A 27,868-nucleotide genomic window follows, 5' to 3' on the forward strand; every position below is an offset into this window, starting at 1 on the left:
GTATCTGAAGCTGAATTTTACAGTGCATGCTATATTCTACCTTATGACCTTATCCTTGGGACTCTAATGGCTCTGGGGACTATCTTCTTCTTAATGAGTGATCCCTTTGGTTTTATTTCTGGATGTGGGACATAGGAGGGCTCAGTAAGGTACAAACATCAGAATAAGAACACAAAACAATGGCTATGTGGGAAGCTATGTGCTACTTTTTAATGATTGTTTTAAAAAATAATTTATGTGTGTGTGTGTGTGTGTGTGTGTGTGTGTGTGTGTGCAAGCACACATGCACAGTTGTGTCCAGTGCCCTCAAAGGTAAGAAGAGAATGTTAGATGCCCTGGAGCTGCAGCTTCAGACAGCTGTGAACTGTGAGTCCTGGGAACTGAACTCGGATCCTCTGAAAGAGTGCCTGGAACCACTGAGCCTTCTCTCTATACCTCAAGACCATTTTTCAGTGTTCCTTTCTTTCTTACTGCAATATCTATCTTTTTCCCCTTCACAGAAAAAAATAAGCCTTTGTGGATGTTGAAGCTGGCCTCATATTATTTGCATATGCAAATGTAGATCTTGCTATGTGGGTGTGCTGTGGAAAGTTTCATTTGCATACACAATCCTGGGACTTTACAAAATGGAGCTAGGAAAATTTTTCTTTTCTTTTTTTTTCTTTTCTTGTCTTTCTTTCTTTCTTTCTTTCTCTCTTTTTAAAAACAGGTTCACTAACTTTGGTGGACAGTGATTAATATTTTAAAAATAAAATTCAAGCATTTGGCCCCAACTCCAAGTTCCTTTGAATTAGTGGTTTTAGACCTGTACTGTGTCTTCCTTTATGTAGGAAGAGCTTGTCTTCAAAGCTGAGCTCATGACAATTGGTACCATTGGCTCTGCCTTCATTCATGGCTTTCCTCTGCTTGGCATCTATGTGGGCCCAGTATGAACTCAGTCAACAGAGGGAGCAGGTGTGGCAGATGACAGAAAGAAGATATTGTTATCTTGAGGTTAGAAGAGAATTCCCCAAAGAGGGATGGCATACCACAACTTTACGATCCAGATACGAAGCAAAACTCAAATAGCATACTTTCCCCTTTCTGACTTTCTAATCATCTAACACCATTCTGCAGAAAAGTCTGCTGGCAGGATGATTCTAATACTCTCTGCCAGCCAGTGCCTTCCCAAGCAAAGTCTGAAGTACACTGGATTCAAAGCTCTGCAGAGATGAGTTAGAATATCATTTTTATTTAACCACATTAATGGTCATTTTCCTGTTAGGAAAAATGATTCTGGGTTTCCTCATATAGTGGAATATGAGGCTTAATTTTTTAAAGGCACATATAAATACGAATAGTCAATTTTAGTATAAAAATGCCAAGTGATTAATAGTGTGTTTAAGTAAAGTTGATGAACGTATGCCAACGACTGACATCTGGGAAACACTGGATAAGAATTTCAGAACCCTGGTCCACACTTGGAAGGAGCCAGTCTTTTGTTTATATCTATGGTGACTTAAACACCCCAATTTCAGTCCTCAGCATCTTCAATTCTCTCACACTGATCACAGCCACCCAAGGCTTAGGATCTCCTGGTGAGGAGGTACTGGATCCTAGGCATCAGAGTGAAGAACAGGGTCCTTTTCCCTCCTGGTATGAGGACATACAGACCTTGTGCCTAAAGAACTTTCTAAAGGAGAGTCCTAGCCTGGGGCTGTCCAGGCGCTTCTTCTTGCTTTTAGCCTGCGTCTCCGACATCTTCTGTCCAGCATGTCCATCGCAGACACTGTCTGCCTTGGTTGCCTTCCGGACAACATCAGGCACAGCTTAGAGATTCGCTTTTAAACAAACCCACATGTCTCTTCTGCATATTCAGACACTGCAACAATTAGTTACTGGTGTGTCACTCACATCTCCCAACCACAAAGCATCATGGGAATTCGTAACTTTTTAAAGTTCTCAAAAATAACCCGCTAAACAGTATATTCAGAGTCAATCTCAGGAACACATTGGTTTTTAACAGGGTCGCCTATATAAATGATCCAAATCAACACATCTCAGCACCCCTTCCTCCAATCCGAAACAACCTCCTTATCCCCATTTACTTAAGCTGGTAACGTTTTAAGTTATGACCACATGGCTTAAAATATCAAATGAAACATAACCACAACCAAAAAGATAACACTGCAATCTTGACTAACAGCTTTAAATATGTAGACCTGGAAAAGAAACAAAATAAACCACCTGCTGACAAGGGATATTTTGTGTCTTGATTTTGTTTTCTTGGCTAAATGTTACCACTAAATGACTTTCATCCCCCAAAACAATTTTTTTGAATCTGTGTTTGAACCTTCATGGAAATAATATCACCCACAAACATTTTGAGTGACTTCTACATGGGCAGATTTCCCAGGCCAAGGAAGTTTCTAGTGTGAGCCAATTAATTTGAGCCCCAAAACGGGAGGGGACAGGGATCAAAGTAACTCAGCTACAATCTCTACAAATTGTCCACTCAAGTTACAAAGGATGTGAGGCTTTTCATGAAACATGTAGGACTTTAACAATCACCCAGGTGGTTGGAGAGATGGCTCAGCAGTTAAGAGCACTGCTGCTCTTCCAGAGGACCCAGGTTCAGTTCCCAGCACCCACACGGAGCTCACAGCTTCCTATGGCTCCTGTTCCAGGGGATCAGGTCACCTCTTTTTGACCTCCATGGGCACTGTATGTATGTAGTGCATTTGCATTCATATACATGTAACCCAAACACCCCTACACATATAATAAATATATAAAAATAATAAAATATATAATTTTATAACATATATACATAATAATTATATAGTATAATACATTAAAATTGTATATAAAAATGACTCAGGGTGGAATGGGACTGAGATGGGAAATTTTCAACAGCACTTTGGGACCTTTAGAAGAAAAAGATGCCCCAAAGACAAATACAGAACAGGAGAGGCTGGCTCCTGGGTGTCCCAAACAAACTTACTCATGACCCTCATTCAAAAGCCAGGCTCCCAATAGGGACTTCTCAGCCCTCTGGGTGGGACAATGAGACTTAATGACCAAGGTATGCTCTGTGGGGACTGTATCTGCACTGTGGATGGGTCTTGGTGCATGGACCAACTAAACAGAAAGAGTGCATCAGGTCACTTGGAAAGCCACCCAACCACCCACGTCCTCCGGAGCTGACAGCCCAGTGTGCTGAGAGTGGAGCTCCAAGGACTGAAAAACACAGAAACAGAAGAGAAGCATTTTGGCGCAACCATTCATTGAGTTTGACCTTAGCTGCCTCATAGCAGACGAGTGCTTTTAAGGAAAGTCTTTTTTTTTCCCCCCAACAGGAGAAGAAAATTCTAGAAGAATCGATCAATCCACTATGCGATTTTGGAAATAAGGTTGACTACATTTGAACAGTCCTACAGTTTGCAAGACATGGTGGCGCTTTCCCCTCAATCCTGAGTCTGGTAGACAGAATCTTAACTGGGTCCAGTTTTTACAGAGGTGGAGACTTGGGTTCGGATAAGTTAGGATCACACAGCCACCACACTGAAGACCCGGAGCTCAAACGCAAGCTTTCCAGGGTAAAATAAAGGGTGTTCCTTCCAGCCCTGCTACAGCTTAACTCAGCAGATGGGGGCTGGCTAAGACATTTACTGCATCCCTGACCCCACCAAAGTGCTTCTACTGGACACTTATCTTAAACTGCCTCCCTGTTTCCATGAAATTTAAGCCACATGTTCTATTACAGGCCACCAGCCCTACCACAAGGAAGGAAAAGCATCTGTAAGCTTTTTTTCAGCCCAAGTTTACTTAGAGAGGAATGGTCTACACCTGCAGCCTGTAAACCTGCAGGCTCAGCAGGGTCCTGACTCCACCGGGGGTCTTTCACAGCAGGCTTCTGGGGGCAACTATTTCAGTTCAACATTGTTTTGCAAGTAGAGATCCACTTTTCAAATTATGTGAAAATAGAAAACACATTAACAGCCCCAGATCTAGAGCTTCTGCCTTCCACTTCAGGGAAAGTCTCAACAATCAATCAAACAAACAAACAAACAAAACAAAACTATATTTCCTCATTTTCTTTTCTAAGCACAATGGGAAGAGACAATGATGGTACAGTTAGTAGTAATTTGTATATCGTATATTTAACATTTGAGTATTGTGACATTCTTTAGCCAGAACTCAGCTATCACCTACCCCTCCCCTTCAAGACAGAGTCTCACTGTGTAGCTCTGGCTGTTCTGGAACTCACTATGTAGACTAAGCTGGCCTCACCTCAAACTCACAGAGATCCACCAGCCTCTGCCTCTGCCTCTCCAGTGCTGGGATTAAAGGCGTGTGCTACTATATTCGGCTAAAATTTTTACTAAAATACCATTAACCGGGGCAGGGTAGCTAAGTGGATAGACGGCTTGCCTTCTAGGCAAGAGGTCCTGGATCCAATCCCCCAGCACTACAGAATCTAAGCAAACAAAACCACACTCATAAACTAAGACACTTTATGAACAATCCATCAGCGCTACTAAATTTCTAAGTAGATTCATATATGTGCACATATTAACACACACTATGCATGATATATATATTATCTAATACACACACACACACACACACACACAAATGGAAACCGAGTCCCTGCTTAAACCCTGACACATACACACTTCAGGGATGCCTACCGTGTCTTCTGGGTCCTTCTTTGTTTCAGTTTTGTTAGACGAAACCTGAAAAGTTTAAAAAATGTAAATGTTAAAAAAAAAAGATGTCTCTTGAGGGTGACTTTTATTTTATACGGACAGACTCTTCAGGGTGGTCCCATTTACCACACCGAAAGGTGGGAACTAAAGCATCTCAAATCAATATTTTATTCTAATAATGCATTAGATCTTATGTATCCACCAAGACTTGAACCACATTCAAAGTCACCTCCCAGAGGGCCACCTGTGTCATATCCTGCCGGCTTTCCCCCCATTTTACCTTTTGAAGTCAGAGTGATATTTGCATACGATGCAAACAGATTGGGGACCGGTTACTGATAGATCATCACAGCACAGCTTGTATCCCACAGTTAGGACCCCCACCCCATCCTCTTGTCATCGCTTCCCACTCTAAACTTTTGTCACTGACAGCCAGATGAACGCAGCTCCCGTAGAAGGAACTTCGTCTCCTGACCCCGGCGATAATCTGGGTACCACAATCTTCAACTGTGATTGATTCTTGGGATTACACATGAGGGCAACGAAATTAAGGAAGAAAAACAGTGACCACTACTTACTAGTGTCTTGAAGAAGCTCATGATGGGGCTACTGTTCTCTGTGGTGTTTACCACCTGGGGGTCCTCCTTCGTGGTCCCCAGCACCTCTTGATCTCCAGGGATAGAATAACTCAGAGTGTCAACTTCTCTTTCTCTCTCCTTGCTGTTGATTATGTCCTGGGAGCAAAACAGACATTCGCAGTTGCAGCTCCTTGCGTGTGGAGTCTCAAGAGTCTTCCTTTTAGTTTACACCCCTCTCTTCCTGATCCCCTAATTCCAGCCATAGCTCTTCTGCCCACGGCCAGTCAGGACAATCGGGAACTTATGAGAGCCCTTCTCTCTCCTCCCTTCCCCCTCTCTCTAACACATTCATCACAGTTGGTAGGCGGGACATTGTTTGGGGCCAGAGGGTAACAAACTGAGCAGTGCATATATCACATCTGAAACAAAACCCTCTTTCTCTCAAGTCTGCAAGGAGGGTGTCGGAGAAGCCAAGGCTTTCCATCTTTACAGTCTCCATGTCTGAGGATCTGTATGTTGGGCCAGAGATGGTTCTGTGGGATTTTCCCACAATCCCTGCACAGTCAAATTATGCCAACAGCAACAGCAGCAGCAACAGCAACAGCAACAGCAACAGCAACAGCAACAGCAACAGCAACAGCAACAGCAACAGCAACAGCAACAATAACAAGTCATTTGTAGTAACTGCTGACTTTGGGGTGTGAAGTTGGTTGGTTGGTTCTTGGGGAGTGGTTAGGAACTGAGTTCCTTCCTCATTCCATGTTCTTGATGACCTGGAGTCAAGACCCTGTCATCACTGTGTGCCATGATGGCCACGACTCTTGCCTGGTTTACTAGTTCCCCCGCAGCCTCCCTCACCCCACAGATTTATGCTTCATGTCTCACCAGCCCCCAGCTTCCTCCCATGACTCTCATGGCTTTGGAATCAGCCCCAACTCAGACATGGCCTCCCTACTGTCAGGCCTGCTGGGCCTTTCTCCGAGTCCCTCTCCCTCTTTCCCTTTCCCTCTTTCCCTCTCCCTCTCCCCCCTCTCCCCCTCTCCCTCTCCCTCTTCCTCTCCCTCTCCCTCTTTCCCTCTCCCTCTTTCCCTCTCCCTCTCCCTCTTTTCCTCTCCCTCTCCCTCTCCCTCTTTCCCTCTTTCCCTCTCCCTCTTTCCCTCTCCCTCTTTCCCTCTCCCTCCTCTCCCTCCTCTCTCTCTCCCCCCTCTCTCTCCCTCCTCTCCCCTCCCTCCTCTCCCCCCTCTCTCTCCCTCCTCTCCCTCTCCCTCTCTCCCCCTCTCCCTCTCCCTCTTTCCCTCTCCCTCTCCCTCTTTCCCTCTCCCTCTTTCCCTCTCCCTCTTTCCCTCTCCCTCTTTCCCTCTCCCTCTCCCTCTTTCCCTCTCCCTCTCCCTCCTCTCCCCCCATTCTCTCTCCCTTCTCTCCCCTCCCCCTCCCCCTCCCCCTCTCCCTCTCCCTCTCTCTCTCCCTCTTTCCCTCTCCCTCTCCTCCTCTCCTCCTCTCCCTCTCCCTCTCTCTCTCCCTCTTTCCCTCTCCCTCTCCCCCTCTCCCCCTCTCCCTCTCCCCCTCTCCCTCTCCCCCTCCCCCTCTCCCTCTCCCCCTCCCCCTCCCCCTCCCCCTCCCCCTCTCCCCCTCCCCCTCTCCCTCTCTGTCCTGCTTTCTTAGAGTTTCTCAAACATGTCACACTACAAATTATTTCCAACTCCATGGCTCTGAAATCTTCTGCCCCTCTGAGCACCTGGAGGCAATTCTCATTCATTCTCCACATCTTCTTTTAGAATGTTTAAAAAATTAGATGTGTGAAAACCTTGGACCCAAAATGTATCCTGTCTATAAGAAATTCAGGGACAGGGATGGAGCCGAGACTGAAGGACTAGCCAAGCAATAACCAGCCCAACTAGAGAACCATCCCATGGGCAACATTAATACTGACACTATTAATGATACCCTGTTATGCTTGTAGACAGGTGTCTAGCATGGTTGTCCTCCGAGAGCCTGCAGACAACAGCTGACTCAGACAGATGCAGAGACCCACAGCCCAACAGTGGATGGAGCTTAGGGACTCTTAGGAAAGAGTTGGGGGAAGGATTGAGGGCCCTGAAAAAGAAAGGAACTCCACAGGAAGACGAACAGAGTCAACTAACCTGGACCATTGGGGCTCTCAGAGACTGAACCACCAGCCAAAGAGCATACAAGGGCTGGACCTAGGTCGCCCAACCCCCGCACATACATGTAGTAGATGTGTAGCTCTGTCTTCATGTGGGTCCCCAACAACTGGAGTGTGAGCTGTTCCTAAAGCTGTTGCCTATCTGTGGAATACATTTCCCTAACTGGGTTGCCTTGTTTGGTCTCAGTGGGAGAGGATGTGCCTAGCCCCACAGAGACTTGATGTGCCAGAGTAGATGGATGGGGGGGGGGGGCTCCACACAGAGGAGAAGGGGAGGGGGATGGGGAGGGATTATGGGGGGGGATGGCCTGGATAGGGGGCAGCAAGGAGGATATAAAGTGAATAAAAAATTAGGTGTGTGTGTGTGCACATGTGTGCACATGTGTGCATGTATGTATACGTCTGTATGTTTGTGCATGTACATGTGTTTATGTGTGTGTGCATGTATGTTTGTGAGCATGCACATGTATCCATGTACATGTGTGTATGTGTGTGCAAGTGTGTGGATGCATGTTTGTAAGTATGCATTGTATGTATGTCCATATGTGTGTGTATGTATGTATTTATGTATGTATGTATGAATATGTACATGTGAGTGCAGTTGCCTATGGAGGGCAGAAGAGAGTGTCAGATCACCTGGAGGTGGAGTTCCAGGCAGTTGGGAACTTCCCGATGTTGACTGCTAGGAGCCCAAATGGGGTCTGCTCCAAGAGAGTATAAACTGTTAGGGGCTTAGCCATCTCTTCAGCCCCACCCTTCTAGTCTTAAGTGTTACCTCTTCCAAGGGCCCAGCCCTCAAACTCCAGCAATGCTCTATTCCCACATCTCTGCTCTACCTTCAATGCTCCAGCATCTTCACTAACTTAATCCATCTCAGCCTCCATCCTCCCCCCACCCACCACCAACACAAGAGACTGGCATCTCCACAAGGACAGAGGCTGCGTTTATTTTCCCCTGTGCTGCTTCTTAAGAAAGGGCAGTGAGGCCACCAAAGGCTTGTAACAATTCTGTACTGTTCTGAATAGAAGGAATAAAAACTCCATATAAGGGCTGGACAGAGGGATCAGCACCAAGAATGCTTCCTCGCAGAGGACCCTGGTTCAGTTCTCAGCACACACATCAGGTGTCTCACAATCACCTGTAACCGAGTTCCGGGAACCCAACTCCCTCTTCTGTGGGTACTTGCATGAGTGTAGTATATACACACCTGCATAGCATCGGATATGTGCATATAAATAAATCATTTTTGGAAAAACCTTATATAAACAAGACAAGGATGTCTGTCTGAATGTGCTTTTCTTGCATAACAAGAGGACAGAGGTGGCACCCCATTACACACCACTCTGTGTGCCTCCTGTGGTATTTATTCTGTTTTTCTGATGAATTCACTTATTGTCTGGTATTCTTAATTATGGAGTTCATGGATGTACATTTTGGATGTTATAAGCATCTCACGGTTTTCTTTGTGAGTGTGTGTGGGTGTGGGTATGGGTGTAAGTGTGCAGGTAAAGGTCGAAGGTCAACCTTCAGGAGCTGGTCCTCACAGTTCACCTAGTTTCTGAGGCAGAGTCACTCTTGATTCTGTGCCTGCCTACCCCAGGCTAGCCAGCAGGGGATGCCTGAAAATTCTCTTGTGCTCACCTTTTAGACTTTTTACTTGCAACTACTTTAACAAGAAAAGCAACTAAAAATATAGTTAGTTATTGCCTATATTATTTTCCTGCGCTTGGTGTTCCATATCAGACTAAGATAGATAATGGAACTGGCTATTACAGTTATTTGACTACAGTCAAACATTTGAGATGCTTTGTTGACAATTTAATATTACTGATATTTCCTTATTATCCTCAAGGACAAGAAATTGTGAAAGAGATTATGAAACTTTAAAATAATATCTTCATAACTCTCTGAGTGTGGAAAAAGCAGCTATTGGTGCTTCTTCCCTGATTTTACAAAAACTCTAAAAGGTTGACTTTTTTAAACTAGAAAGGGGGAATTATACCCCAAGGTCACCAAAAGCACACCTTGCTTTTTTCTTGTTTTAAATTTTCTACAAACTGATGTTAAAGGTCAGTCTGCAGTGGATTGCCACTGGCATCCAGTTACTTCTAACTCATTTGCCAGGGTCTTGTGGAGAGACTCCTTAACAGTACTTGGTGTGGTCCCAATCCTGTTTTAATTTGGGGTCGTGGGTCAGTCTACATTTTTCAGAAAAAGAAATCGGAGCCTGATGGCTGCCTGAAAGATTGGTCCGTCAAGTAGACACAGATCTTGGGCCTAATAATTATGATTCTGATGATGAAGAATCTGATAACAAAATCTAGCCAGATACATTATCATATGTTAGCTATGGAACCACGAGACTAGGCTGTTACTCTATCCAGGGTGTTCCCAAGTCTCATCTCCACCCAACCTAAAAGAGGGAACTTCAGCCCCTAGACCAAGCAGAGAGGGGCCACCCAGAACCCCCTCTGTCTGGCGATCTGAATTCTTGCGTAGGCTGCGAGGCAAAGCACTGCAAGGGAATATAAATAAAAGTTAAAAATATGTTTCTGGGTTCCCTGAGGGACAAGCCTGACTGCATAGGGGTTGATGTCAAAAGTATCCCTTCTCCAGGAAAAAGACATCGGGACGGGTATGGCCCTTACGCCTCACTGGACAACGACAGGAGGACTGGAGCCATTACAAGGTCCCCTTTAGTTACTGGAGGTCAGGCCTCTATCCCCACCTTGGCAAGATTAGAATCGCCACGGTCCTTCTATACCTGGAGAAGAGATGAGATGTCAGGGACAGCCCTGCCTGTACACTGGGGGCCTAAAATCAACAATAGGCCTGAGTTACTTGCCTGTTCAAAGTCTTGGGTCTCTATGGAAAAACACTGAAACAGAGGGCAGCTCATAGAAAAGACGTTTGCTGTATTTACTGTATTTACAGATGCCTCATCTATTGAGAAAGCAGTATATGTAATTAGATCACATGTTTATTTTCTTGAGTTTTCTCTACTTGAGCAAAAATAATTAAATTATGTGTTGTAGCCACTGTTTAAAATGCTAGAAAATCAAGCTTTCAATTTATATACTTATAGTTGGTATATGGTTCATAATTTATAATTGCTTAAAATTGTTTCTTTTTTAGATATAGCTAATTCACAAATTTTATTTATAAAAATACATCTTAATTTATGAAACATGTACTTTTTCTTAACTTTATAAAACATTTAAAAGCTCACTGGATTGCCTGAACCCCAGGACAATGCCAGAGCAGATTTATATACTAGGCAGAATATAGGCCTCGCAAATAATTGCCCACACTATCTTATTCTTACAACATCAAAATAGTAATAGCTTGAGACGATAATTTGGCATTTCTAAAAAGTGTGCCAGTTAAATTGCAAAAACTATCAATTTTGGCAAATACATGTTACTCATTTTTGATTTTAAAAAATTGAAATATGTACACATGACTTGACACCTTATAGGCTTTGATCAGAGAACTTTGTCCTGGCCTCATCTCTTCCCGCCGTTCCCCTATTCTCAGCTTCTCTTTCAGGTGAATCTGTTCAGCTGTTGCTGCAGACGGCAACACTCATAGGAGTGTGAGATTATAGACACACGCTGTAACATTCAGCTTTTACATGAATCTGGGACTCGAACTCCTGTGGAAAGCACTGTTACCCTCTGAGCCATCTCCTTAGCCCACACTTTCATTTTTAAGCCCCCTGCTGCTCCATTTCATTTGGCAAATTACCAGAGTGAAATTTACAGGTCAAAAGTTAAGCAAACTTTATAAACTGATATTCCTGCCAGACAGTGGAAGGTTACAGCAGGCTTCCTGCAGTTCTGATCCTGCAGGCTGCCCTGTGCATCCTCCTGGCATGTTGGTAGAGCATGTGACACCTGTAACATGCCCAGAACAGGCAGGGGCAGTGGTCATGAGAAGGGACAGCCAGCCAGAAACTTAGTTTGCAGCAGCAGGATAGGATGAGTCTCACTCCATACTTACCTGGCCCAGACATCATCTCCCTTTATCACCATCCCTTACGCACATGCACGCGCGTGCGCGTGCGCACACACACACACACACACTCACATACATGCCCACAGAGACACACGCACACATGCATAAATGACACACACACATATTCACACATGCACTCACACACATGCACACAGAGACTCACACACAGTGCCCATAACTTATACCTTCAAATGCTAAAAAAGAACGGATGAATGAGCAAGTGAATGATTTGGTCCAAGACAGACCAGCATCATTCTTTTTATTAAAGAGTGTCCTGGCTAGTTTGTAAAATCACAATCTACTCATTGGGTTTCACCAAAAGTAAGAGATCTCATCTTAGTTTCTTTTCTTGTAGCTGTGAGAAAATAGTCTGACAAAAGCAAATTAAAGGAGACAAGGTTTCTTTTAGCTGACACTTCCAGGTCATAGTCTTATTATGGCAGGGGAGCCAAGGCACCAGGAGTTTGGAGCAGCTGATCCCATTAAATATGAAGGCAGAAGAAGAAGATAATGAATGCATATACACCCACCAGAACTCACCTGACTAGGAAATGCTGTCACCCACAGTGGGCAGAGTACTTACATACTGAAATTCATCTGGCTCACCTGCCTAGGGAGTGGTGTCACCCTCAGTGGGCAGGTTGTTCCACCTCAACTAACATAACCCAGGTAATTCCTATCAGACATGCCTAGAGGATCATCTCCCAAGTGATTCTAACTTTTGTTAACAGCACTGTCTTAGTCACTGTTCTATTGCTCTGAAGAGACACAATGACCAAGGCAACTCTTATAAAGAAAGCATCTAATTTGGGCTGTCTTACAGTTTCAGAGGTTCATCTATTATCATTGTGGTGGGGAGCATGGCAGCATGCAGGCAGACATGATACTGGGGAGCAGCTGAGAGTTCTACATCCTGAACCACCAGCAGTAGAAAGAGAAAGACTGACTGGGCCTGGTGTGGGCTTTTGAGACCTCAAAGCCCATCACTAGTGATACGCTTCCTCCAACAAGGTCACACCTATTCCAGCAAGGCCACACCCACTACAGCAAGGCCACACCCACTACAGCAAGTCCACACCTACTCCATTAAGGCCACACCTACTTCAGCAAGGCCACACCTCCTAATCCTTATAATCCTTTCAAACAATTCTACTCCCCAGTGACTAAGATTTCAAACTCATGCACCTATAGAAAGCATTCTTATTCAAACTACCACAAACTCTATCACAGTTCTGTCCTGTGAAATATCTAGAATATGCAAGAAATTCTTAACATGGTTCAGAGCACTGGTTGCTCTTCCAGAGGACCTGGATTTGGTTTCCAAAGTACGATGGCTCACAACCATCCTTAACTCCAGTTCCAGGGTATCTGGTGTCCCCTTCCGGCCTCTATGGCAAAACATTTATACACGTAGAATAAAAATATAAATCAAAAGCACTTGCTGCTAAGCCCAATGACTTAAGTTCAATCCCTGTGCCCCACATGGAAGGAGAGAAATCACTCCCATAGATGTCCTCCACGCGTGCTCCATGCCACATACATGTGCACACACAAATAAATATATGTGGTATAAATTAAAAACAAAACAACCACAGTGAGTTAGTACAATGTCCCCACCAAAACGGCTAAGGCAAAAGCTGCTATGATCTCAGCTGCTGACAAGGATACAGAGAATCTGGGTGCTCATGCGTGGTTGATAGAAACGCAAAACGAAGCCGTCATGATGGGAGGCATCTCTTACCAATTTCTCTGTGATGACAAGAGAGCATTCAACTTTAGTACCTCCGGCATCAACAAGTGTGGCTGGCAACCTGCCCCTCCACTAGCCTTTCTTTCCTTCTTCCCTTCTGTCTCCCACCCTCCCTTGCTGCCTCCTCTTTCTGCTTTTTAAAAATACCTTTTATTGGAACAGCCAGGTGGACCAGTGGGTAAAGTCACTTGTCAGTAAGCCTGTCAACCTGAGTTTGATTCTCAGGACCCATATGGTAGAAGAAGTGAACCAGCCCCTAGATTGATCTATCTATCTATCTATCTATCTATCTATCTATCTATCTATCTATCTATCTATCTATCTATCACACTGTCTATCACTCTATCATCTATCTATTTATCTATTATCATATCGATCATCTGTCATCTTATCTATCTATCTACCTATCACTCTATCTATGTATTACCTATCTATCATCTATCTATCTATCTATCTATAATCTTATCTGTCACCTATTTATCTATTGATTTATCTACCTGTCATCTTATCTATCATCTATCTATCCATCTATCTATCATCTACATATACGTGTATCTGACCACCACATTCATGTGTTTGAACACACACATATACACAAATAAATGCAAATTTAAAAATAATATCTTTATTTATTCTTGAACAATTTCATACATCTATACAATATATCTTGAGGTATCTATCCCAAGGTGCCCCCCACCAATACAGACCCCTTCCACCATCGTCCTTGTTCTTGCTTTTATGTTGTATCCACTGAGTCCAGCTGCCTGCTGGGATGTTCACTGATCTTGCTGTTGTCCTGACAGTCTGGTTCCAGGAACCACGGCTTCTTGAGTTTTCGAGGGTGAGGTCATATCATGTCTAAAACAAAGGATTTCACGGCACCCCTCCCGACCCTCTAGCTCTCACACTCTCCGTCTTCCTCAGAGTTCCCTGAGGCTTAGGGTGGGGGTGATGTAGAAGTCCCATTTAGGGCTGATTCCTCAATAGTCATTCTCTACACTTTGAGCAGTTGTGAGTCTGTGCATTGCTGTCTCTGATGCAGAAAGAAACTTCTTGGATCAAGGTTGAGGGTGGTGCTGGCTACACTCCTAGACATTTCTTCTGGAGAAAGAAGTCCTATATTCACAAAAACCCCATAACTGATGTCCACAGGGTCTTTATTAATAACACATAAAATGAGTAAACAATTTTTAAAATGGTTAAACGAACAGTATGCTCACAGCATCGCGTATTAGTCAGCTGTGGAACAAGAAGGAAGAGGCAGATCTGTCGTTCTGTCGACACAGGGATGAATCTGTAGGAAGCCTATGAAGGGACAACGTCTATCGAAGTCATGGCATATGACCCTGCTTCTACGACAGCCTTGAAATGGGAAAGCAACAGGAATGGAGGACAATTGATCAGTGGTTGCTAGGAAGAATGGAGGGGACCTGAGGCACACACAGGGCAGCAGCTCCAGCTCATAGGAGGCTGGAGCAGGAGGTTTGTGAATTTGAGAGCAGCCAGAGGCACACAGTAATTCCAGAGTAGCCTGAGCTGCACATTGAGACATTGTCTTGGGAAGTTAGGGGAGGACGTGGGGATGGATGTAGACCTGTGGGGATGGAAATATTCTCTGTGTCCACATCAGGGAATGAAATTTCATGGGATGGGGCTGGAGGAGTGACAAAGAGCCCCTCAGAGCCCTGATGATGCCAGGAAAGGCAAATGAATTAGCAAGTGGTGTTAACGCGTGGCATTAGACGACAGCCATACGATGGGAAATTAGACTATAGCCGTGTGACGTGATATTAGACTCCAGCCAGTCACATGATGGGTGTGCTGTAGCCACAGACTTTCCTGAGGAATGTGCAAAGAGAAGGAACAATATATTCTATCATACTAGTAGCAACGAAACACCCCAGTCTGGCACTGTGCCACACTAGTCCTCAGGAGGACTGATGAAGGGTGCTCTGCTCACAATTCCAATTTTGAAGAGGAAGAAATTCATGCATGAAAAGAATAAGCACTTGCCAATGTTCAAAGAGTAGAGTTGGGGTTGACCCGCATCCCACATAATCCTGCAGTGAAAGGCATGTAGGCACCACACGCCTTAACCGCCTTATCTCCCTGCTCCAGGTTTACGCAGCTATATTCTCAGCAACGGATTCGAACTGAAGTCCACTCCTGCCTGTCATTCTTCACTGATGTGTGTTTTCCCATGTTTCCCAAAACCATGCAATCCATTTTACCTAAAGATGCCCAAGTCCAAGACATGGATGGCACCGCAAACCCATGAAGGTGAAGAACATCCTGACGAGAGAAGAAGGGACAAACAAACCTCAGTGCATGCATGTGTGTATGTGTGTACATGTTTGCATGTGTGTATGGTGTGCATGTGTGTACATGTATGTGTATATGTGTGTCTGTGTGCATGTATGTGTGTATGTGTGTGCATGTTTGCATGTGTGTATGGTGTACATGTGTGTATATGTGTGTCTGTGTGCATATGTGTATGTCTGTGTGTGTATGTGCCTGTGTGTATGTGTGTGTGTATGTGTGTGCATGTTTGCATGAGTGTGTATGGTGTGCATGTGTGTACATGTATGTGTATATGTGTGTGTGTGTATGTGTGCATATGTGTATGTCTGTGTGTGTCTGTGTGTGCATGTGTGTATACATATGTATGTGTGTGTATATATGTGCGTGTATGTGTGTGTGCAATGTGCGAGTGTGTATGTGTGTGTGCAGGGTTAATTTGGTAAGCTTGTTCCACCCAAGCTCAAGGAAACAATCCAAATGAATAAAACCACTAGAAGAATACATGAGGAAAATCTTGCAGTTCTGGACTTAAAATTGTACATATGCCATGAAACCTAGAAGTCATGAAAAGAGAGAGTGGAAAGTAAAAATTCCAAATGTTTGTAAAAACCTTCGCCAGGCTGGCTGTGGTGACAGGTGCCCAGGCATTGCTGATAAAGTATAAATTAATTCAGGGATGAAGGGCAAGTTGGTATTGCTTACCAAAATAAATTCATCAATAGAAAAAGTAGCCTAGCAATTCCATTTCTAAGAGTTTATTCTAAACCTAACATCACACAGGCCAACTGGCAAACGGAAGAAGCTTGCTGTAGGGAGGATGACAAGAAAGCTGGAGAGACAGGCAGAGGTCATGTGTAGGTCATGGCTAAATGCATCATGGTATGTCTGTCTATTCAGCAGAACACTCTACAGGCATGACGAACGAGGAAGCGCTTTATGTGCAGACAAAGTATTAACTAAATAAAAATCGTGGATCAGTGTATATACTATCTTCCTATTTCTGGAAGACAGAAAAAAAAAAAAGAATTCAGATTTTACTTCTGTCCAAAGAAACATTAAAAAGATGCACTAAAATGTGAAGGGCAAGTACTTTACTCAGTGGCATGACAAACAAACGTATCAATTGTAATTTCTCATTTTGAGCCAGGAGAGTGCATTACTGAGTCGGCTGGTTTTAACTGTCAACTTGATGCAGTGGTGAATTGCCTGGGAACAGAGTCTTAATGAGAAATTGTCTAGATCCAGATGACCTTTGGGTGTGTCTGTGGGGGATTATTTTGATGATTGACTGATGTAGGAAGACATGGGTCCATGTGGGCGGCACCATTCCCTACGCTGAGCTCTGGACCAGAGAAACCCTGTCTTGAAAAACAAAAACAAAAACAAAACAAGACTAGAGAACTCTCTTAAATCAGTAACTAGCTGACTGAGTTTGAGCCCGGACTTTCTGAAAATGATGGGCTGTAACTCAGAATTGTGAACTGCAATAAAACCTTTTCTTCCTAAATTGCTTTTTTTTTTGTCAGAATATTTTAGTGCAGCAACAGAAATACAACCAGGGCAGTCTATAAAATGCAAAGGTTAAATAACTTCTGTAACTACAGAAAGCATAATAATTATCTCTAGGGTCATAGTAAATGAGGCTGGGGGTCGGCTCCAGCTGTGGGGTCACCAGTTTCCAGCTCAAGCTGGCTGTGTGCTAGGACCATCTTTGTCCTTAACCTCAACTGTGTCCTCACTACAATTAATTCCACTAGTAAGGTCCCCAGGACACACTAGAAGTGTTCTTCAGGAAATGCTCAGAAATTCCTTTTAAGCAAACAGGTGTGGGTAATTATTCCCTGTGTCAGGAACCTATCCGTTTTCTTCCCTGTCTGTTGGCTTCAAAGAGCAAACAGGAAGGAGCTCCGAATAAGCCATCCTAATTTATTTGCTCTGTTGAGAGCTGTCTCTGGCTCACTGGAGCTAGGTTTTCCATGAGGAAGCTCGTCTGTGATTCTCTAACCCCTCCCTCCGGCAAGTGCCAATCAATCCTCAGCCTCCTCGACAGCAGGGTCTTGGGAACAGGACCACGGTAACCAAGAGCTGACTTCATTTTGAATCTTTAGACCAAGATCTTGGGCTGAGAACGCAGGGGCTTCTGAATGGAGCCGGCGGATGGGCAGAGAGAGAAACCGGCCCCTTTCCATTCTTTCAATCTCTTAGAAATCGGAGCGGGTGCTGCCTGGGATCAAAGGAAAGCTAGGAATCCGGCGCTCCTCTCCCCGGGGATGCTACACCAGCGCTGAGGGTTTCCTCTGCTAGGCAACAGGCCTCTCTTATTCCCCTTTCTCCCCAGAGCAGAGGCACCTACATGGAGCCGTAGATTCAGGAAGAAGAAGACGTTTGGTTCATTCTAGGACATACAACTCAGGGGCATGATGGCTCAGTGGATGTAAGTTTTCCCTATTCATTTACTCCTCTATATTTTCTCTTACTATTTTTTTTTTTTTTTTAGTTTTTAAAATAAAAAGTAAATTAACAAGCAGGAAAAAGATACTAATATAATTTTGTGGGTCTCATTGGTAGGTTGTTATTGTGATTCCCGCCCCACACCCCCCAAAACACACACATATAACCACAAAGCTCAGAGTTACTAAGGAAATGAAAGATGTATTATCAATGTAGGGGGGTTGGTTTTGGTTTTGGGGGGGTTGCTTTTATTTTTTCTTACGATTCCTATCTCGATGCACACCAGCTAATAAAAATGCATTCTCATGTTATAAGCCCAGGGCGGGACTGGGAAGGAAGGCAATTGAAGCAATCCAGGAACTGTCAATCAGGAAAGGGCGCCAAAAGCTCCCGCTGTCGCACAGTGCTGGAGACAGGTTTGTTTGAAAAGCCAGCGTTGTTTCAGAGCAAGGAATTGCCACTCAAGGTCTGGATCGCTGAGTTTGGGAACTGAGGAGAGAGAAAATCACGTCTTGTGGGCGCCACTGCGATCAGCAAGGGAGGGTTGCAGATGTCCCGCGAGACTCGGGACGCTCTGGTCCCACAGCGCCACCTACTGGACGAACCGGGGAAAATGTTGGCTGTGTTTCTGTTTTGTTTTGTGGTTTTCTTGTGTGAAACAAGACAAACCAGGCTTGGCAGCTCGCACTTGAGAGGCAGATGCGGGAGTATTGCCTCGAGCTTGGGGCCAGTTTAGGCTATATTGCAATGGCCTATCTCAATCTCCTCCCAAATTTAAAAAAAAAACCACCTAAAAATTGTAAGAGAAAATATAGAACAGTAAATGAAATAATTCTAGCAAAAGATGCTAGAATTAAAAAAATAAAATAAAATCCTTGTGCTGAGGATTGGGGATTGATCACTCAAACGGAGATTACCTGTCTAGTATACACAAAGCCTGGTATTCCATAAGTAGAAAGTAAATAATGTTATGGATATAATGTCATCCAATGCCTCATTAAATAATTATAAACTGGGTTATTTGCTTGGAAAAAAATTTTTTTAAATTTTTGTTGTCACTACACAGAGTTGAAACAAGTTCCCTAGAGACAGCCATGTTCCTAACTGGGAAATGATTAGATTTCAAATGGAAACCAAACAAGTCTTAAAATATAAGGATCTAAGGGCTGGAGAGAGTCAGCAGTTAGGAGTCTTTAGCATCCACATAGCAGCTCATAAATTACAGCATCAGGGATCTAGCACCCTCTTCCGGTTCTGAGGGTAATGCATGCACATAGTACACATACAAAACACCCAGACAAGTAAAATAGAAAGACACATAAACACACACACACACACACACACACACACACACGTATATGTATATTTGTTTGTTTCCACCACTTCCCTTTTTCACTTAATATATATTATACATACACACACACACACACACACACACACATATATATATATATATATATTACACACATATATATATACATACACATTTATATATGTGTGTTTCCACTCTTCTCTGCCTTGTCTTTTGAGAGAGATCTAAGAATTTCTACTAAGAACTGCTTGGTGTTATGCAAAGAAACACACACAGACATAGACACACACACATACACACACACACACACACACACACACTTTGTCTTTTTTAGATAACGCTTTCCAAATTCTCCTCTCAGTCATTGTAATCTATTTCCTATCCCAGTTTATCCACGGATTTTGTTGTTTGTTTGTTTCTTTGTTGTTGGGTTTTGTTGTTGTTTGTTTAGTTTAGTTTATTTTTGAGACACAGTCTTGTGTAGTATAGGCTGGCCTCCTGCTCACTATGTAGCAGAGGATAATCTTGAACACCTGATTCTCCTGCCTTCACCTCCCAAGTGCTGGGATTGCAGACATGCACCACCACGTCCGCTTTATTTTCTTGTCTTCTCACCAGGTGAGCGGTTTCTGAATGTAGTGCTGGAAAGGAGAGCAGGGAGCGAAAACAGAAAGCTTGCTCTTCAGACTCAAGTGACCTGGGGGCTCAGGGTTGACATCCCTCAAGAAAGTCAGTCTACTGGGGCCTTCGAGAGGGCTCAGTAAGTCAAAGCGCACTGCCGCCATGCCTGATGACCAGGGACCCACATGGTGGAACGAGAGAATCAATTCCCACAGGTTGTCCTCTGACCTACATGTGTGCACGGACACATGCTGATAAACAAACAAACAAGCAAACAAACAAAATAAATGTAACAAAAAGTTGGGAGGGGGGTGAAGACGGTTATTGATGAGCTCACACTAGAACTACAAATGCCAGCCATCTTTCTCTTCTCCTACAAGATGTCTGTTTAAATAAGCGATGCAGAACTTGAATAAATTCATAAGCAAAGAGAAGCATCTATAGTTCTTAAGGAGCCAAAGGAACAGTTCCTGGCAACGACTGCTTCTCCTCGTGTCCACCACAAAGATAACCCCTGGAAGGACCGTGAGAGAAACAGACACCCAGTGTTTTCTTTTATAAGCAGTAAAAGCAGATTTCCATTGTAGGATCGTTTTGCCCACGTGCATGGGATCTATTAAATGTTTATCTTAGAACCCTGGTTCAGTTGGGGAGAGAGAGGAAAAAAAAAAAAAGCCCCATCCCTGCCAACCAGTTGGTTTGTGTGAATCACAGCTCAGTCAGCTTCCAGGGCTATAATTTATCTTTTCTTTGGCCTATGTGGTAAATGCCCCACTTGTCCGTGAATTCTCGCCTTGTTTTAATGATGCTATGGTCTGAATGTAGTTTTATAAGCCACACAGATAAGATTGTCATTCTGAAAACACAGATTTGTGTGTTTCCTCCCCCAGGAGGAGATGGGGGGGGGGCAGTTACCTCTGTCTTGATTCACATCTTGGTGGGATTGTGGCTGGAATTCCAAACCCAGCTAAGAACGCAGTGGTAGTGAGAGCAGAGGCTCAGAACTGTGGGGGATGGGGAGAGGGGGAGGGATAGCTGACTTGGCAAAACCCAAGGCTTAATTTCTTAATTCTGAATCGATGCATCTGCTGTTTAACTTTGCATCGTGGTGGTATTAGCTCCAAGAGAATGTTATTGATTGGGAAGCTTTATTCATGTTATTTTCTGAGGGCTGTATTTTCTCATTATACTTAAAAAAATCCCCCCCATCCCCACCCCAAACACAGAAGTAGGCCACAGGGGCTGGATGAAAAACTTTTATGAATCAGAGGGCTAATTTTTTTTTTTTTTTTTTTTTTTTTTTTTTGCTGTTAAGTTTTTAAAAATCCTTGTGCATGATACACATTCAAATATCCACATTTTTGTAGGCTGAAGGTGAAATGGCTGTCTCGTACTATGTAAAAAAAAAATGTTGAGCACATGCACAGTACAGGATGGACACTCAATATTTCAAATTTCAACGATACTGCCACCTGAAACATGGAAATTTGTAGTGTAACCCAGCTAAAGCACACGAGTTTCCTTGGCAAGTGTAATCAAAAAGGGTCTTTTATCCAGGAAGGAACATGTGTTATAATTGAGAGAGGGGTACTCTGAAAGACCGTTTTAACTGCAAACGTCTTCCTGGGCTGCGCAACATCGACATCCGTACTTCCTGTGTTTCTAACCCAGACTGCATCTCGAAGCCAGTTTCATCTGGGGACCCACTGCCATTAAATCTAGCTGCTTTCTCCGAGGGTGTCCCTCACCCCTGCCCCACAGAGGAGGCAGACTCGACAAAGCCCCACTTCAAAACTTCTCACCGCCTGGTTCTTTGAAAGAGTGGATGAGCCTGTGGGGGGCGGGGCGGGGCGGGGATGTGACTAAGAACTAGCTGGTGGCTGCAGGTTTGATCTGTTTAATTAAGGAGGAGGATCTGGCTGAGTCACTAGGCAACCCTGCAAAGAAGGGCAGAGCACAGCTTTTTTATTCTCTTTATAAATTCATTTTCCCCCCAAATCAGGTGACGGACTGGATTCGGAGCCAGGCACCTTAAAAGCTGTTAAAGAAGCTCACCCCCACTGAACGGCCCTCGACACCCATGGGCAGCGAAGCAAACCCAGCCAGAGTTTCTCTACCCTGGCGAAATGTGTAAACAGTTGTCTGGAATCTTCATGATTATCGGCGACCAGTTCACAGCCCCAAGAAGAGCAGCTTAGGGCTCTTGGCTTATTCGTAGAATAGGATGCTTTCCTCATGGAGCCTGACAGCGTGGGTCCAGACCTCTCCCCACACGCTGCTGCTCAGTGGACTGTACGGCAAGCTAGTTCAGTCTGGGAGCAAACACGGGAAATAACTTCTGAAAACAAACTCCGAGTCCAAATTTATGGGCATAGAAAAATATCGGTAGCAAGAGGCTTCAGTGTTACAGTATTCTTACTGTCTTTACAATTTCAACTGCCTGGAAATTTTGGCTGGACTCTAATAATCACAGTATAATTAATTCTTTTCTTTCCTTGGAGACAGGGTCCTATGTAGCTCAGGCTGGCCTTAAGTAGCCAAGGATGACCTTGAACTTCCGATTTTCTTGTTTCTACCTCCCAAGTGCTGGGATTACAAACCTGAACCTCCATCCTTGGGGTGTGTGAGCACTGGAGATCAAACCCAGGGCTTTCACGGCTGCTGGGCAAACGTTCACCGTCTACATCCCCAGCCTGGTGTTGAGGCTTGGTAGAAGTCATTTTTCTCCCCTGGCGCCTTTCTTTCTGGGCTCATAAACATACAAAAGCCCTGTGCCCTGGGGTTGGATTAGGAGGCAAGATTGGTCTCTGTGTAAATCACCTACTACCTCTTCAGGGTTTGTTCTTTGGATGTTTCTGCCTACACAAACATAGAGGAAGCTTACCTTGTCTAGGACCTTCGTGACTGTGGGTGATGTGTAATACCCAACAGCACCCCTGACAGAAGCAGCCATTGGAGAGGAAGCTGGTAGACTTCTACACACTTACCTCTCCTTCAGAGACACCATGGGGATTCCCTGGCACCGCAGGGGCCTCTGTGGCCTGTTCTTGGTCTTCGGAGCCCTTAGCTTCTTCAGGCTGGCTGTCAACCGGAGCGTTTTCTCGTCCCTTGTCCAGTTTAAAGAATCTGTTCAAAAAGCTGAAATCCTTGGGCCTGGGCGGGGCTTCTGCCTGGGACTCAGGTGGTGAGGGTGCCAGTGGGCCGGTGGCAGAGAGGGTCTGCTGCTTGGCCTCAGTGCACCCTGGGGTTTTATCTGGAGCCTGCTCTGGTGCAGCTGCCACCGGAAGTGCCCCGTGCTCACTTGGGTCTTTGTTCGCAGGCGCTGCGCTTAGGCTGACATCAAGCCTCCCCAATGCAGCCGATGAATCCGTGCCTTGGTCCCCGGGACGTCCTGGTACAGGCCGAGAGAGTGTCAAGAAAAAATGGGATCTAGCAGCTGGTGCCTTGGGCTTGGCTTCTTTCCCAAGATTCTTTCCGCTGGCATCGGCCACAGCACGGACCTCCATTGTCTTGGGAGAAGAAGTAGCCACATTATCCTTCGAGCTGCTTATTCCCAAGTCGACTGTAAACACAAACATAAACAGTGATCATTCAACAAGCCAGGAAATTCAAGGGTGAATAATGGACTCCAACTTTTGATACACAAACGTCCCTTCTGCAGACTGGGGCAGCCTTGTTCCTTGCTGTCAGCCCAGTAGTCATCTCCTGACCCTGCTCTTCCTGGAAGACAGACCCTCCGAGGCTGATGAGGCAGAAAAGACAATGACTGGGAAGTCACTACCTGCCAGGCACCATGTGAGTGACACCCAGTGTCCATTGTCATCTTGCTAGAGCTTGGGTTCTGGAGCTGGGAGATCTCTCCATCCTGTCGTACCCTAGACGTCTGGGCTTGAGCCTGTTCTTTATCATGGGACTGTGCTGTGTATCAAGTTGAGAGCCCCTTTGGCCCCAACCTCTTGAATGCCCCTCATGACCCCGATGCTGTGCTAACCAAACATATCTTATAAATGTTCCCTCAGAGAGAAAAAGCACTCATATTTGAGGAGCACCGAGGGAGGTCCTCTCTGGCAGGGAATGGTGGTCCATGCCTTTAATCCCAGCACTATGGAGACAGAGGCAGGTGGATCTCTATGAATTCCAGAGCAACACAGTGAAACCTTGTCTCTAGTACACACACACACACACACACACACACACACACAATCTTTTTCTTTTTTTAAATCCAAGTGATTTAATTTTTCTCTGCCTTTATTCTTCGGTAAAAATGAAAAAACAGTAGACTGTCCCTCACCATTTAGAAGATGACACTAGTTACGTTAATATGTTTAAAGTATATGGAAAAGTGGCTGAGATACACTGACAGCTCAGTACACATCATGACACTAAGCTGTTAGCCACTTTACCTCCAGTCTCCAGGGAGAGGGCCAGACAGAAGAGAACTCCTGAGTTCATGCTCTGTCTGTCTTCGTGTAAAACATCTATTGAGCATCGACTCTGGGGAATATGGAAGACTAAAACTGAGAAGCTCAGAAAGTTGATACTCTGTAGCGTTGGAGAGCAGGCGTGTCTTTAGACAGGAAGGCTGAGACAGCATTACAGACATGGCCAGCTCCTGTATTCTATGTGTGTAGGTGGCAGCTTCCCAACCTCCTGGGAGCCACACTCCCAAACCCTCATTGCTTCCTACCTTGAATCAATTAAATTGCCTTTTTAAAAGGCCCTTTGGTAGCAAAGCCGTGGGGAAGAACTTGGGAATCATACTGACAAGCTTTGAGGTTCTGGGAAAAAGTCCTAACAAGCTTGAGTTTCCCTCATTTATAAAATGGGAGTGTTGGTCTGGGGAGATGGTTCATTCAGTAATGCCCTTGTCTTGAAAGCATCAGGACCCAAGGTCTATCCCCAGAACCCATGTAGAAAAAGCTGGGAGTCGTGGTCACACCTGTAATTCCAGCCCTGGGGAGATGGAGTCAGGGAGATCCTTGGGGCCCATTGTCCAGCCAGTCTAACCTGACTGGTGAGTTCCAGGCTGGTGAGACACTGAGGAAAAAACCCATCTCATTTAAAAGAACAAAATGGGAATAACCGATGAAGAGCAATACTTGAGGTTATCCTCTGGCCTTTGCTTCATATGTCCATGAGTGCACATGCACCTGAACCCATATGAACTTCTGCATACATGTAAGCATGTGTGCATACATGCACGTAAACATGGGGAACAGAATTGCTCCCTGGTATATGTCCTGATGCTTCAGGGGATGCTCACCCAGGGCCCTCCTGATGCTGTCTGTCCCATACCCCCAGCAGGTACTTAGTGACTGGCAGATACTACAACAATCCTGAAGACTTCTCCCCATCCTTGCCAATGCTGCCTTTTGTTTAGTATACATTTAGACAGGCACATCTTGGTATCTGTTTGCAAGAAGTCAAGGTTGGGGAAAAAGCAGGGAGAGGATCTGAGGGGTCTTTGTTCTGGTTCTGTTACATGTTAACATGGGACGATAAACACGTGCTCACTCATACATGTATCCATCCACGGCTGCAGCTCCAAACTCTCACAGTGTCTGGAGTCAGGAACACACCTATGAGGAGAGCATCTTCTTGTGTGCCTCGGTGAGGAGAGCATCTTCTTGTGTGTCTTGGTGATCTCTTAGTAGCACTGACAGAGGACAGAGGCCAATGATGGAACCAGGGAGGCTTCAGGAGGAAGTCCCCAGCTAGTGGGCAGGCTAACTGGGCTAATTCTCCTTTGCTTTTCTCCTGTGTTCCAGGAATTCATAGGAGAGGAGAGAGAAGCAAGCTGAGCAGACACCAAAGGCACATCTTTGGCTTGTCAGAGAGAAGAGAAATGGACCATGGGTGTGGCCCAGGTCAGAGAGAGGGGAAACGATGACCATGAGGGAGATGCTGAGATTGAAAACAGGGAGAGAGGCCTTTGTAACCCTCTGAGAACATGGATGGTTTTCCCTCTTCACCACCTAGCTGGATACCAAGGGACCTAAAAGGTCTTTACAGCCAGAGGCAAACAAGACACTTTCCAAGGGGAAAAGAAAAGTGCCAAGATTTTGCTTTGAAAAAGCTCGATACCCAATATGACCTAACACAAGGTATAAAGCCCACAGCAGAAAGAAGTGATGTGCTTGTTGTCCGAGATCAGGTAAAGCCACTCAAGGGCTCATAAGAATTCCAAGTTCCGCGTGGGCTCCCTTCCTCGAAGCTGAAGCTCTCCGCCGGAAGCTGAGTGGTTCATACTGATAGCAGGGTTATCGGGGTCAGAGCTTGGGCTCTGGAAGCCCCGACAAGCTCAGCTTGGCCAACCATCTTCAACAACTTGACTAAAGGACAGCAGAGAGTAAAGAGCAGACACTGGAGATCTAGTCAACATAGTCACACTGGGAAGTGAGCCAGTAAGGAAGTGCGTTGCAGCCCACCTGTCCCCAGTCCATCCTCAGGGGTCAAGGGTCAAGCTCTTACGATCACGGTGTCTATTGTATGAGACTGGCACCTGTATGTTTACAGTTGTTATATGTTCTTGGAGAATTGGTTTGCTTCTTTATTACTATGGTCTTTTTAATCTCTTCTGACTAGTTTTGGTTCAAAATGGACTTTAACAGATACCAGATTATCTATCTATGTAGTTTGTTTTTCTCGTTCCTATTTGCTGTATAAGTTTTTTTTTTTTTCCCCTTGGCCTCAGTCCATGGGAGCCTTTACTGGCACAGTGTGCTTCTTAGAGCGCAGTTGGGTCTGGCTTTTGTAAGCTAGCCAGTCTCTTTATGGATGGATAGAGCCCTCTACCCTTCTGATTATCATTAACCTTATTTCCCTCTCTGCATTTTTTCTTCTGCTTGGTGGAATCTATAATCAACTCTTTCCACTGTGTGCATCTTTAAAAAAATATGATTCAACGAGCTTTTTTTTTTTTTTTCAACATTCCTATTTTTTTGAAACCCCAATTCCTTCCCTGATGTTTTTCTAGCCACCGGTGTTCTCATCCATTTTTCCAACTGTCCCTCTGTGGTGCTGACTCTCCTCTCCTGGGCTGGGATTGAATTCAGCTGCTTCTCTGTGTTTTCTTCAGGCCATCAGTCATCTTTAAAGGAAAGCTTTTGAAAGCTTCCTGACATCTTAACCCTCATCAGGGTCTTTGAGGTCGTGAGTCAGGACTGCTGACTTTTGTAAAACTTCTGCGGCTTTTCTTTCCCTTTAACAGTATTTTTCTTTTTCTCTGTCATGATGTGTACACTTGTTGGTTTGGATTTTTCTTCTAGTCTTTTTTTTTTTTTTTTTGGTGGGGGAGGGGGCATGTCTTACTAAACTTCTACTTGTTTATTACGAATGCCAGAAGGGGTTGGGAGGGGGCAAGTGCCCTGGCATATGTGTGGATGTCAGAAGACAACCCACAGGACTCAGTTCTCTCCTTCTACCATGTGGGTTCCAGGTGTTGAACTTAGGTCATTGGCTTGGCAGCAAGCCCTTGCTATGCCATCTTGCTGGCCCATAAACATTATTGCAGACACGTATGGATGAGAAACAACACGGAACGTCACAAGTTTAGTACTGTCAAGCATTTTAGGCAACCACTGGGGGGGGGGGTCCTAGAGTGGACCTCCACATGGCAAGAGGCAACTATTGGAACCCCTGTTTCCTCCCCACTATATATAAGCACTGAATGAACAGAGACTTAGGATGTGCAATTACAGCCCCAAATGTCTTTAGGGATGACTGGCTTTAAGGCCAAGTCTGGTGACAAGGGTTGGACACAGAGCAGAGCACTGCCTGGGGTGAAAGCTTGCAGGGACTCAGGAGTAGACAGTGATGTTTACAGCAGGACAGGTTGCTGGGGACGGACGGGACAGGCTCCTCTTCCTGAGATTTGCTGTCCCAATCCTCCCAGAAGTTTTCAAAAGGAAAGTTGAGACTCATCTCCACCCTGCCAACAAAACGTCTGTTTCTGAATGCCTATTCTGTCTGTTCATGATGACT

At 44.8% G+C, this 27,868-nt stretch overlaps 1 protein-coding gene and 1 long non-coding RNA gene across 11 annotated transcripts in view; one reads left to right on the forward strand and one right to left on the reverse strand.

The window, feature by feature from the left end:
* The window catches only part of Bcas1 (brain enriched myelin associated protein 1), an 85,288-nt gene that overhangs the window by 41,541 nt on the left and 15,879 nt on the right, over positions 1 to 27,868 (reverse strand). For 5 of the 10 annotated variants that reach the window (XM_076930309.1, XM_076930305.1, XM_076930304.1 and 2 more), the window contains exons 4-7: positions 22,873 to 23,447; positions 5,270 to 5,425; positions 4,674 to 4,718; positions 1,654 to 1,785 (exon numbers count right to left, since the gene is read on the reverse strand). In XM_076930309.1, the coding sequence (XP_076786424.1) occupies positions 1,654 to 1,785; positions 4,674 to 4,718; positions 5,270 to 5,425; positions 22,873 to 23,447 (908 nt within the window). The remainder of the gene's footprint in view (positions 1 to 1,653; positions 1,786 to 4,673; positions 4,719 to 5,269; positions 5,426 to 22,872; positions 23,448 to 27,868) is intronic. The other 5 variants (XM_076930306.1, XM_076930313.1, XM_076930312.1 and 2 more) reach the window with 1 other exon arrangement.
* LOC143441527 (uncharacterized) lies at positions 16,271 to 26,703 on the forward strand. The gene is made up of 3 exons (XR_013109045.1): positions 16,271 to 17,935; positions 21,888 to 23,680; positions 25,654 to 26,703. It is a non-coding gene; the product is annotated as an uncharacterized LOC143441527 (long non-coding RNA).

The sequence above is a fragment of the Arvicanthis niloticus genome, chromosome 2, assembly GCF_011762505.2.
Source record: "Arvicanthis niloticus isolate mArvNil1 chromosome 2, mArvNil1.pat.X, whole genome shotgun sequence".
Lineage (NCBI taxonomy): Eukaryota > Metazoa > Chordata > Mammalia > Rodentia > Muridae > Arvicanthis > Arvicanthis niloticus.